Source organism: Sinocyclocheilus grahami, unplaced genomic scaffold (assembly GCF_001515645.1).
Source record: "Sinocyclocheilus grahami isolate Dianchi unplaced genomic scaffold, SAMN03320097.WGS_v1.1 scaffold682.1, whole genome shotgun sequence".
NCBI lineage: Eukaryota > Metazoa > Chordata > Actinopteri > Cypriniformes > Cyprinidae > Sinocyclocheilus > Sinocyclocheilus grahami.
Window position 1 is genome coordinate 911,731 of NW_015505861.1, and position 12,344 is coordinate 924,074.

The 12,344-nt window shown below is 38.5% G+C and overlaps 1 protein-coding gene across 1 annotated transcript in view; it reads right to left on the bottom strand.

The window, feature by feature from the left end:
- The window catches only part of LOC107559353 (histone-lysine N-methyltransferase 2C-like), a 104,630-nt gene that overhangs the window by 10,596 nt on the left and 81,690 nt on the right, over positions 1-12,344 (bottom strand). The window contains exons 41-52 of the mRNA XM_016243137.1: positions 11,492-11,670; positions 11,227-11,363; positions 10,590-10,803; positions 9,251-9,390; positions 8,216-8,317; positions 6,932-8,087; positions 5,149-5,285; positions 4,908-5,038; positions 3,065-3,236; positions 1,613-1,729; positions 1,442-1,515; positions 1,180-1,288 (exon numbers count right to left, since the gene is read on the bottom strand). Of these exons, the coding sequence (XP_016098623.1) occupies positions 1,180-1,288; positions 1,442-1,515; positions 1,613-1,729; positions 3,065-3,236; positions 4,908-5,038; positions 5,149-5,285; positions 6,932-8,087; positions 8,216-8,317; positions 9,251-9,390; positions 10,590-10,803; positions 11,227-11,363; positions 11,492-11,670 (2,668 nt within the window). The remainder of the gene's footprint in view (positions 1-1,179; positions 1,289-1,441; positions 1,516-1,612; positions 1,730-3,064; positions 3,237-4,907; positions 5,039-5,148; positions 5,286-6,931; positions 8,088-8,215; positions 8,318-9,250; positions 9,391-10,589; positions 10,804-11,226; positions 11,364-11,491; positions 11,671-12,344) is intronic.

Below are 12,344 nucleotides of genomic sequence, written 5' to 3' on the forward strand. Positions count from 1 at the left end.
TAATGTTCTTTTTAGCAGCATCATATGACCCCTTTAACTCTTTCCCCGCTAAACACGGAATTTTCCGCGTTCTCGCTGTTATACGCTCGGGGCGCTATTACGCATCTCCTGAATGAGTCTAGAATGTGCCGCTCAAAAACACATGCGAGGAAGACGCAGAAAGGAGCGATCTCGTATGTATGCATATGAAAAACAATGTGATCATCAACAATAAACAGCATATAAATGAAATGTTTTGCCTAATGTTACAGAGTGAAATGTCGATCCAGGGTTCAGATATTCATAAAACAAAATATTCTGGGGGCCATGAAATTTGAGTGAAAATCATCAAAAATGTTGGTGGTGGCTGGCAACTTTTTCAAAAACACTGGCGGGGAAACAGAATGTGTCTGGATCAGAATTATGCTGAACGGTCCACAGAATAGTATGTATAGTAGGAAGGCCGGTACTGACATTTAACAGTGTAATTAAAATAGTGTTTTAAAAATCAACTTTAAAGCAACTGTATTAATTTCAAAATCATTCTGATGGTACATGGTCTCTTTCTCAAACATCTGTTCTGGGAGTTTGGAAGTTTGGTGAGCAGGTAGGAAACTCAGCAAAAAGGCAGGCTGCTTTACGATAGCAACAAATGCTCAGAAGTTGCAAAAATACACATACAGTTGCTTTAAAAGGGAGATGAATTCAGAAGAACAGTAAAGAAGTGTTTTAGCTGAAACTGTGGTCCTTGGTAATTCATAAAATGCAAGTCAGCAGCTACCGTCACTTTGATAGAGACAAAAAAGCATATACAGGCAAGACAAAAATAATACCCATTGCCCCTGATGATATATTGAGGTCTTACGAAGCGAAACAATCAGTCTGTGCAAGAAACATTATATACAACATTATTACATGTGTAATCCAGAGCCTCTTTAGACCTGTGCTGGCTTGAGCCACGAACTGTTTCAGATGGTTCAGTCCAATTTGTTGATAACTGATTTTATGCCCGATTGCAGAGGTCTGCTGCATCCTTCACAATCTAGCAGAACCGCCCTGCAATACTGTACTGTGCATCACAACGCTAATTTCAGGTGCATGTTTGCATCATTACTTGATGTGCATATTTCATTTAAGGTGCATAAAAATAAAAGACTTTTAGGGGTGCAGTTCATTTTCAGTGAATTCCCTCTTCCTTACCTCTTCTCCCCTATCAATCCTGCGGGCGGCACTGATGATGATCTTGTGGCCCCGCTCGAATGTCACAACCTCAGCCACACAGTTCGGCGAGCATGAATGATTGATGTACCTACGGGATAAATTGAACTCAAATTGAACTTAAGGGGTTTTGTCCAAATACACTACCATTCATACGTTTGGGGGCAGTATTTATTTTTTATTTGCTCCCATAAGTAATGTACACATTTGAAAGCTGATATGAGAAGCCAAGTTCATTTCTTACCTTGCAGGGCTTCCAGACCGGGTTGCATCGATAACTCGCTCGCTGTCGATGCGGAACATGTATGCTGGGCGGTTCTGTGGGAGAAATCCACACAGATTTATACAAATGCATTTCGAAGTCAAGGCAACATTATTCCCAGCGCTATTCCCTCAGTGGTTGAGCGAGCTTTACCTTAGCCTTGTACTGCAGCTCTTTCCCCATGGCCACCTCAGCGCGCAGAATATCCCCCATGTATTCAATCACCATGGTCTGCTTCTCAATGTCACGCGCTGCAAACAGCCCAAGACCCTGCAGACATGAGACACATTAGACATGCATCCACACCCAAGGCTAGAGCTCACACACGTTTAGTCACAATGGGCATATTCCATAGGCTTACGCTGTTTTATATACAGCTACATATAAATACTATAAGCTAACCATAACTGAAAACTTTCTTCTTTTTTTCTTTAAAAACTTTCTTTTTTTATACTGTTTATACAAACGAGGACATCCCCAAAAGGTTTGCCAGGTTTGCACTCAGGTTCTGGGAAAATCTGAATAATCGGTATACACACACGTTTACTTGGGACATTTCATTGACTTTTTGTATTCTATTGTTTTTGTATATAGCTAGTTCTAAACAATATATCCAAACAATAACACAAAACTTTCTGCATTTTTAGAAACTTTATTTTTATATAATTTTTTACAAATGATAAAAAGGTTTTGTCAGGTTTAGCTCACTTCTGGATAATAATCCATCCTAGGTGTATATGAAGTGAATAGATGCATTTGTGTAAAAAAAAAAATCCATATTTAAAACTTTATGAACCATCTCTGGGTGGTAAAAAAACAAACAAAAAAAGAACAAATGATATATATATATATATATATATATATAGTAGATAAACTATATAGTTGATAAAATTAAGCCTATTTCATGTCATTAAGATTATTTTGCATTGTGACGTTATTTTTATAACTATTATTCACATTTTGTCCAATTGTCATTACTGTAATGTGGAAAAAAAATGTAATTTAAATTGATTTAAAATGTGAATTAATTTATACATCATGGCAATGAATTTTTTTAAATATTGTAGTACAGCACTTTTACAGTACAATGCATATTTTTTACAGTATATTAATGGTACTCTAATGAGAATCACTTCATTTCCATATGCAAAATATATATTTTTTTTGGTGGGGGCAAATGTGACCTGGATCCAGACTGACCTGACCATTGCATTCTACCCTGCTTCAATTAACACACAGGTTTGTACAGCTGACTGAATGAGACATCAGATATGACTCGGTGATTTAGCAGTTTTTATGCAAAAAGCTCGGCAGCGAACTGGAAGTGACACTGGATCAGCTGTGGCTCTTTTAGATGACCGCACAACTGTGCCAGAGGGAGGAATGCCAATAATACAGGCTTAAAAGAGACATTTCACATTAAGACACTCTTAGAGGAATGACAGAAACTGTAGTCACTACTCAAGGCACACTGAGTATTTCAAGGCCTATCTGAATCCCTTAAAACTTGAATCTGGCAATTTCAGTCAGCTTTTGCCAATGTGCATCAGACGGGTGAGATGATCAAACATGTTCTTCACAAAGCGCTCGTGTGCATGGAGTCACCTGGATGCGAGAGTGTGCCAGATACACGTTTGTCTTCCAGTCGCTGGTCAGTCGGCGGTACTGAGATGACTTCGAGTGCACAAAGTGCTTGCTGTGAGAAGATCCTCTCTCTGCCACCGTTGAGTTCTGGATGCAATGAGATGCTCTGGACCACACGGAGAGGATCTTCAGCCTGTAAGGCGGCGATGACAGAAACAGAAAGAAAACATTATTTATGTTCCTCAACTCAAAAAGTAAAGGTCACCCATTAAATAATACATGCATGAGGAAATCTTTCACCGTGCCCTTTTTCGTCCTTACGTTCCTCACACAGATTTCGCTTGTATTCAAGCTGGTCATGCAAATTGACCAACATCTCTATTGACAACAACAATGGACCTGCAGTAGGGCTGTCAAAATGGCTGAAAAACTAAATTCGAATTTTGTGCTTAAATATTATCAAAATTCGAATTATATTAGAATTTAAAATGCATAATTTCAGTTAGGGTAAAGAAAAGCCAAAAGAGGGCGCATCGAGCATAAGATAACATGACTATCTGTGAAAAAAGTGCATAATGTTTAAAATAATGTTTATAAACCAATTATAATTAAGTAAGTTGCTTAAACAACTATAAACAAAACAGCATCATGTATGTATTCATAGTTTAATACAAAGGGCCGAAAGCCAATCACACAGCACATTTTTCATTTAAAAACATGAGTTGCAGTGAGATGGGGAAAAAACCCCGCCATTAAGTCTCGAGATATGTTTTTTCAAAGTTGAACTTGCATTAATTTTACATGGCTTTCTAAACATGCGGTTCTCTTGTGCGAGACGCGAGTGCAACAGTGATAGATGTCCCTCTAGAAAATGCGCAAAATATGTGTTCTGTGTGAACGGCTTGGTTTCAGTTTTGACGTAAACAAGATCTTCTCCGCATTGATGTTCTTTTTCCCCACAATATTTGTAATCAATAACGCATCAGCGCCGCATCTAGTGGCTTCAACTAGACAGGCTAACAAAAACATTATAATGCAACGACACTTACACCGTCATCGCATCTCGTGCGGTGCGCCACTGATAAGGCTGCCTCCTTAACGCACACCTAAAATGTGGATTTTTATTTTAAATTCGACGAATATTCGAAATTCTATTTATTTTTTGACAGCCCTAAACTGCAGGACATTTTAAGACCATTTTAAGACTAATTAAAGCGAATATAAGGATTAAATTAAAGGAAAAACAATATGTCAGTATATTCTCTGAATGTAAATGTCCAGGGAGCACAAAAGGAACTGTATGTAACATTTTGAAAATACAACTTCCAACAGATCTCCATTAATTTTTAATTAATTTTACAAACAAAAATAGCTTAACTAGAATTGATAATAACTTTTAGTGTACCTTCTGATTATATTGCTAAAACTTGATGTTCTTCCTCTATATTTTTGTCTTATTTTTAAAGTTTCTTAAATCAAGATACATTGAGAAGCAAAACGACAGAAGATAAGAAGTCTTGTTCTGAAAAACTGATCAAAACGAAGTGAATTTAAGATCTGTCAAAGGGGTCAGAAAAATCAACTTCATTCAAAGGGAAAACAAGTTTTCAGGCCCTTTTGACAGATACCTGTTTTTGCTTTAAGCATGAACTCCATTTTGTTCAATTTTAAGACTTTCTGCTACAGTTTAAGAACTTTTAATCTTCAGAAGGGCAAATTAAGAGTTAAGACCCGCAGAAACAGTTTTTTGCACATGCAATTTTTGCTGAAATTTTGTTTATGTGACCGAACCTTAATTTTTCCCAATACTGAAACACTCTTTTTACAAAATGCAGCTTCTTATTAACAAAATGCAGCTACTGACCTCTCATGATGGGGGTACGTCTGCAACTCAGAACGAGCGCAACCAGATGGATTGATGGACAGTGGAAGCACCAACATGGGATTACGCCCATAACGGAATCGATACCTCGAGCACGCCTCCACACCCGGCAGCTACAATAGAGTGACAAATCAGAAAATCAGCTCATCATAACAAACTGCATGTAACTGGGAATCTCACTTTACAATATGCAGTGAGTGATACTGAGGCTGACCGTACTAACCGATTCAACAATGCGGGTAACTGCTGAGATGGTGAGCCCAAACAGGTCCTCTCCCTTCAGATAGACGGGGAAGAGTCTCAGCATGCCCGTCTCAGCCCTCCTCTCAGCCACGGGCCCAAGAACCTTGTCCCAGACTCCTAGAGCACACAAAAAAAAAAAAAAAAAAAAACATCATGTCGCTGTCGCAGGTAGGACTGTTGAGATTATCTTTAACTGGCTTTAAATGAGAGCTACACAATCACGCTGAAATTTAAATTGTGATATGGCATAGCGTGATTATTGAACTTCAAAAAACTATGGGATATAGTTTTATGGGATGCATGTGGGTATTTTGGGGCAGCACTTTGTGTTGTCTTCTACTACACATTCAGAGTGTATATGGGGCTCATAAAAGTTTTTTTTTTGGTAGTCTCAGGGTGATTTGAAATATGTGCACAACAAAAAGGCATCCGAGTCCACTTTAATGTTCAGTTACAATGTGAATGCACAGAGAACAGTCCTTTTACACTCATTTCAGAATTGAAAGTGGACTTTAGAGTAACTCTATTGGCAGCAGATTGCGGCCAAAACATCACTTAGTTTGGAGACAAAAGGCAAGTTTGTAGTTATTTTTGTACACCCTTTTTGAACATTAAAGCTGCTGTTTCAATATGATGTTATGCCTTGTTACTGTTTTAGTCTGGTTTTTACTTGTTATTTTATGAGAGATGTTTAATGTTTATCATATCATAGTTCTGATCGATCATACATTTCAAAATAATACTAAAATACAAAAATATTTGCTCAGGGTATCTGCAGAGCTCAAATGTAAGACTTTTAAAGATGTTTTTAAGAATACTCCACACAGTCCACACAGAATAATCCCAAACAATCTCAAAATAAATCATGTATTGAGATTCTTAAGCTGAGGCACACATTCATTAAAGACTTAATACATCTTATTATCAAAACAGGGTAGTTGCAAATTTAAAATACTATTTTAGATGTTCTATTTAATATATAACATATAATGAAATTGGTTTATCTTATCTATTGATTTATCAATATATATGAATCAGAGGCCAAACAATATACAATAATGTGTTTAAAGAAAGGCATAATTTTAAGCCTGTGCTAGTAAAATCTCTATATTGAATGCGTTTAATGTTTATAGTCTTTTTTTTGGGAGGGGGCAAAACAGAGAAGTTAGTTTATGTTGAATTAAATGCCAGATACAGTTTAAGTAACCAAAATAGCAATAATAACCAGAAAAAAATACTTTATGCATAATGCAGGACTTGTAATTATACACAAGCCTGATAAACACCCTGATTTATTTTGAAATGTCGCTGTTTAACTATTTCCAGCTGCTCATAGAAAAGGTGATAGAGATAGAATATGCACTCTTACAACCACTTACAACATATAAATGCCACAAAGTAAACATTGTCATAATTCATCCGCAGCAATCTACTGGCACTGGCAATGCACAAGTGATTCACTGACCGCAAACTGCTCTGAAACTGCGGGCCGGTAGACTGTGCAACAGTGCCATGTTTTTACTTTCATTAAATCATAGCCATTTGAAGTTTAATAATCTGACTAGGCCGTATTGCAATTTTGTGTTTTTCATTCCCAAATTTAAGACCTTTTAAAGTGATAATTAAGACATTTAAGACTTTTTACGACTGTAAATTTGATCAAACTGAATTTAAGACATTTTAACTGACCCGTGGAAACTCTGTCAGCTTTTATATCAGTATATGTGACATAATTAATCGAATAGAGACTGTGATGGCTGTACCTTTAGCAGTGGTGTCAGTCAGCACCAGATCCTCGAAGCCCTGCTCAATGACACGGATGCTGAATTCAGGACGCCCCTCATGCTCTTCCACAGAGCAGACGTACCGGCAGCGCTTCTGGCCGTGCCGCATGCTCCAGTAGAGCCGGCTCGCCTCGTAGCCAGGTGGAAAGATGGCTATGGACGAATGAAACGTGGGCAGCAGGGTAGGTGGCAGCTGACCCATCGCATGGAAAAGCAAACTGCCCACTCTGAAAGTATGGCCACGTTCAGGCTGCTGTACGGCCGCCGCTAACTGTCGTAGCTCATCGCGCTGCACAAACACGCGGCGGAACACGGAGAAGCAGCGCAGCTGCTGTTCTAAGTGCAACCCGGTGGCGGTGCCAGATCCTCGCGGCCGGTGCTGGTGGCACAGCATCGTCTTATCCTTGAAAAATGTACAGCCGGCCTGCAGGGCACAGGTGAAGTGGTAGATGTTGAGGCAGCGCAGCCGATGGCAGCCACTGGTGGCACCCAAGCGCTGACAGAACACACAAACCACCGTTTGCCCTCGTTGACGAGCCAATTCCACATTGATCAGGGCCCCCGCTTGCGTCTCATAGACCTCCGAGGACCAGAGGGCGCAGTTGAGGTGCACCCAGGTGTCCAAGTCCAGGTTGAGCAGCCTGGCTGGGCCATCTGTCATCCCATCGCCTATCTGTTGGCAGAAGCAGCAGCGGCGCCGATCGAGGGTGGTTGAGCACGGCCGCAGAGATGAGTTGAGCTGCTGCAAAAGCTCCTCAACTTCTGACTCCGATGTTTGGGTGGCAACTTTTGGCATCGTGATGTGTACCGTCCACTTTCGCCAGCACAGGCCTTTCCACCTTTTGCCGTGATGCCATGGTTTGTCTTCCATGTGGCTCTGGGAATGTGGTTTAAGCTTTACCATCATTTTAAAATGGCTCTCCGATATGCTTTCAGGTTTGGATTCTATCTTGATCGCTTGAGCCGCCTCAGCTGGGGTGAAACCCGTGTGACGATTCAGAGAGGAAGGGGACGGTTTGGGCTGGAGTTGGGCCAGGCAGTGGACATCCAGTGAGGACATGTTGTTGCTGTACTGGTGCTGGACTTTAGAGGGACTCTGTTTCAAAGCACTTTCAGGAAGTAGAGCAGCAGATGCCTGGAAACGCAACACAGAAACATGAAATGCGTGCAACATTCATCATGCGTAATCAAGAGCAATTTATTCATCAGTCAAATAAAATCAGCCATGCTGTTTGCATATGGATTATGACAGAGAAAACAAACCTTGGTGTCGGCGTTCCCATTGGACTGAGAGGATGATGAGTGCAGAATGAGACAGCTATGACTGCAGAACACCAAACCACCATCCGAACATAACGGAGACTCCTGGGAGAAATCAGAGGAGGACATCGGGGTTTAAAAATGCTTGTCTTGTCTTTCTTTAATTGCATGTAATAATGCAAGTTGTTTCGCTTCTGAAAAATTACTTTCCTGCAGATGTAATTATGCATCCTAGGGGTGGGCAATATGGCAAAAATATCATATTGTAATATTTCTAGGTAGGATTACGATCCATGACCACATGAGTATTTTTAATGTTGGTTTTTAAGACTAATTTGCAAGTTACTGAGCAGTTAAAACTAGCAGGCCCTATAACTAAAGAAACACAGAACAGAACACAGTATGACAAGCAGCAGAACAAATAAATACAACAGTACAAAGATAGAAATTAAATAAACAATACTTTTTCAAGCAAGTATTCAGTAGTATTCAGGTAAGAAATACTACCGAAACAATGCAATCTGAAAGTAATCTTTAAAGTAATCAAATGTAAAATACAACATTGTAAGAATGAAATATACATAGATTTTTTATTATAAAATTACAAAAAAAAAGCTTTTCTCTTTTTTCTTTTGTAGTCTGATTAACATTAATGACAGACAGCAGCAGGTTTTTTAGGCTGCTGTCACTTTAAGACCTAACGCACTGATCTAATATACTGACACAAATCCTATTTTCTCCCAACTGTTTATGTTAACCTAAGACATTAGTAATTTTGTTAATGTGAATACTGGCCAAGGCGGGCATTTTGGCATATTTTTTGTGTGTATTTAACCATTTAGGCACACACCCGAAACCCAGAATATACTTAGCATGTTCATTTTCTGTTCATGACACAACGATCCAATCAATTCCCACTCAATACAATAAAGTCCCACCCTACATTTCACTTGGAAATATGTCACATTTCAGAACTAAAATGGGTTTCAAATGCCCTTTTGAATTCACTAAGGGAAAACTAAAATAACATATTCATACCTGTGCTTTGCCCTGCTCATCTTTGGTAATTTTTCTCACGCCATTGCCCAAGACAACCACTTTACAGTGTTGACACCATTGTTGCTTCGGTCCTGGGTTTTGCTGTATCTTCTTATTCTGCGCTCTACCACCAACAAGACCTGAAAGAGATCCACAGTTGTCAATAAACAGAAGAGGTTCTTCCTACCAGCTCTGATTAGCGCAAAAACAGCAATTACACAACAATAATAGAGAGCCGTGTCATTTCCCTGCAATGAAAGTGGTGTAATTTTGTATTGAGGTTTGTAATCTGATTCAGTACATTCATTAAGTGAGTATCTGACACAGATGAGCAGACTTCAATAGGATGGAGTTCAGGCCAAGATCACTACTGTGTTTAAGTAGCTTCTCCAATCGTTCACAAAATCAATAGTGATTTTCCATCAGCAGACACAGACACAATACTGCACAGTTAACAAGTGATGGATAAACAATTCCTGATTGCTATCCTATAATTGTATTTGTGTAAACATGCTGAATGCAACTGTGTACCAATCAGGTTAATTCTACCACTACATTCTGTATCCATGTATGTATTATGCACCATAAAATTTATTGATTTATTTATTCAGTTATTCATTTACTCATTGTTCCATCATTGTCAGGCATAATGTAACAAAAGTGTTTTATATATTATATATAAATATAAAATGTTTATTTGGATTTTTGATTTGATCAATATATATATATATATATATATATGGTGAGGTGAGAGTGTAAACATTCATAATGTTAAAAAGATTTATATTCCAAATAAATGCTGTTCTTTTAAACAGTCTATTCATCAAAGAATCCTGCTAAAAAAACCATAGTTTCCACAAAAATATTAAGCAGAACATCTGTCTTCAATGTTGATAATAATAAGGAATGTTTCTTGAGCAGCAGCTCATATAAAAATGATTTCAGAAGGATCATGTGACACTGTAGACTAGAGTAATGATGTTAAGCTATGCATCACAGAAATAAACTACATTTTAAAATATGTATTTAAACAGAAAACAAATATTTCAATTCGTAATAATTTTTCACTATATCACTGTTTCTACAGAATTTAAATGCAGCCTTGGTGAGCATAAGAGACTTTTAAACATTTAATTTACAAGCCCAACTTTTTTTTTTTTTCTTCTTAAAATACTAAAACCAAAATAATTTTAAATCACCTTTATGTTGCATTATACATATCCGATGTCAAGGATAACACAGAGAACATCTTTATGTAGACAAAGACGTATATTTGGCCTGAAACCACTGTTAGAAAGATTTAATGGTGACAAAATATGGATAAGCAGGTGTTCCTCACTTTTGATATGGTTGTGCAGAAGCTGCAGGTGTTGAGGTGCTTGCTGTGTGGCCCGCAGTCCATTCGGCTCGTGAAGTGCAGAGGTCAGACGCTGTGGATCCACCGAGGTCTTGATGGCCCCCATAGTTCCCCCCGGGCCGCTGCTGACCTCATAGCTGCTGGGGATCTTCACACGGATCAGGTCAGCAATGGCTGCAACAACATCAGTGATGTTCTGAAAGACCACAGTGAAGAATTAGAGGGGTTTAGATATTATATCATACATTATTTGAAATGTAGTAGCTGTGTTTATTGAGGCAAGCATCACTATTCTTACGGCTTATACTTAGGGTTCAGGCAGCAGGTTTTTCTTATTGGCAGAAACAACTCGCATTTTCTTCAGACAATGTAATAATCTAGTTATTTATACTACTTCTGCTCGCTCCATTTCAACTGACTGTTTGTAATATGAATTTAAATTATCTGTCAAATTTTGTGTATCTGCCCATTCTGTAGAAGGGAAATGGCTGTACTTCTTCCATGTTTTGTTGTACTTGATGTAATGCTCTTGTACTGTCATTCAAGAGACATTCTGCAGTGGTGCATCAAGTGATTTGGATAGAAACGGATTTCTCTGGTAAACATCACTGTTTCTCACCTCGGCAGCTGCTGGCTTCAGTGTGATGGCGATGGACACCAGTCCAGTGTTGGAGCCGTTTTGCACTGATCCAAATGGAGAGCCGAAGAACACTGATGAAGGCTCCATCTTGACCTCTCGTAACCTGAACTCTGAGCCTACAAAATAAGAGGAATAAACAAAAACAGATAAAAAATAAATAAATAAAAATTCCGCTGTGGTCACCCAGCAGAGCCCAGACCATTTATAATGTAAGCGTAGGCACAAAATGGAAAGAGTTTATTACCTTTGCCCCTAAAGACAGGAAACATTGGCATTACTGGAGACAGGGCTGGAGAAGGAGGCTCCTCCTTGACCAATGAGAGAGCAGGATAGCGGCTGATCTCCATGCCAACGACACTCTCTGGGGAAGACGACGGGACAAAGCTGTCTGGGGTGTCTCTGTCTTCACAGTGCTCCTGTCCCCTGTGTGTATAAGAAAAATACATTGTGCCGTTTTAACTGAGATGCTGAAAAATAGATTCAAATCACATTCAAAGTTCTGTCAACGTGCTATTTTGTTTCCATTACCTTTCCATTATCTTCAAAAGGGTTTCATCTGTGTTAAAGCATTTGCTCTGGAATAAAAGGCTGAACAAAGCCTTGATCAACCTTCTAGTGGATTTTGGTGTACATTTTTTTTTTTTTATTGTGTGATTGTAATGACATTTTTCAGTTTTTGGAGAAAGCGTTGGGCTTGGATTTGGCCTTGGACGAAGGTTAGCTAGCAGTCAATTCAGTTAGAACTTATAAAGAAAAGAAAAAAAAAAGAAACCGATTGTTACTGACTTTTACCGATCTTCATGACTTTTAAGATCATGATGTAAACAAAATCTGATCTTCACTCTGAAGTATGGCAGTACAATTACAACTTCTGGTTTTAACATTATAAATGTATTATAGAGGGAAGTTAAAAATCTGTGTAGGAGATAAGCCAAAAACAGAGACATTTTAACTTTCAACAGTCTCAAAACTTAGGAAAAACAAAGACAGAGTAAAAAGTAATTAAACACTATAAAATTCATCCTAGAGGACAGAAAACTTACCCTAAATGAGGAATCAACCCTTTATTTTACACCTAATGCTAAATCTTATAATAT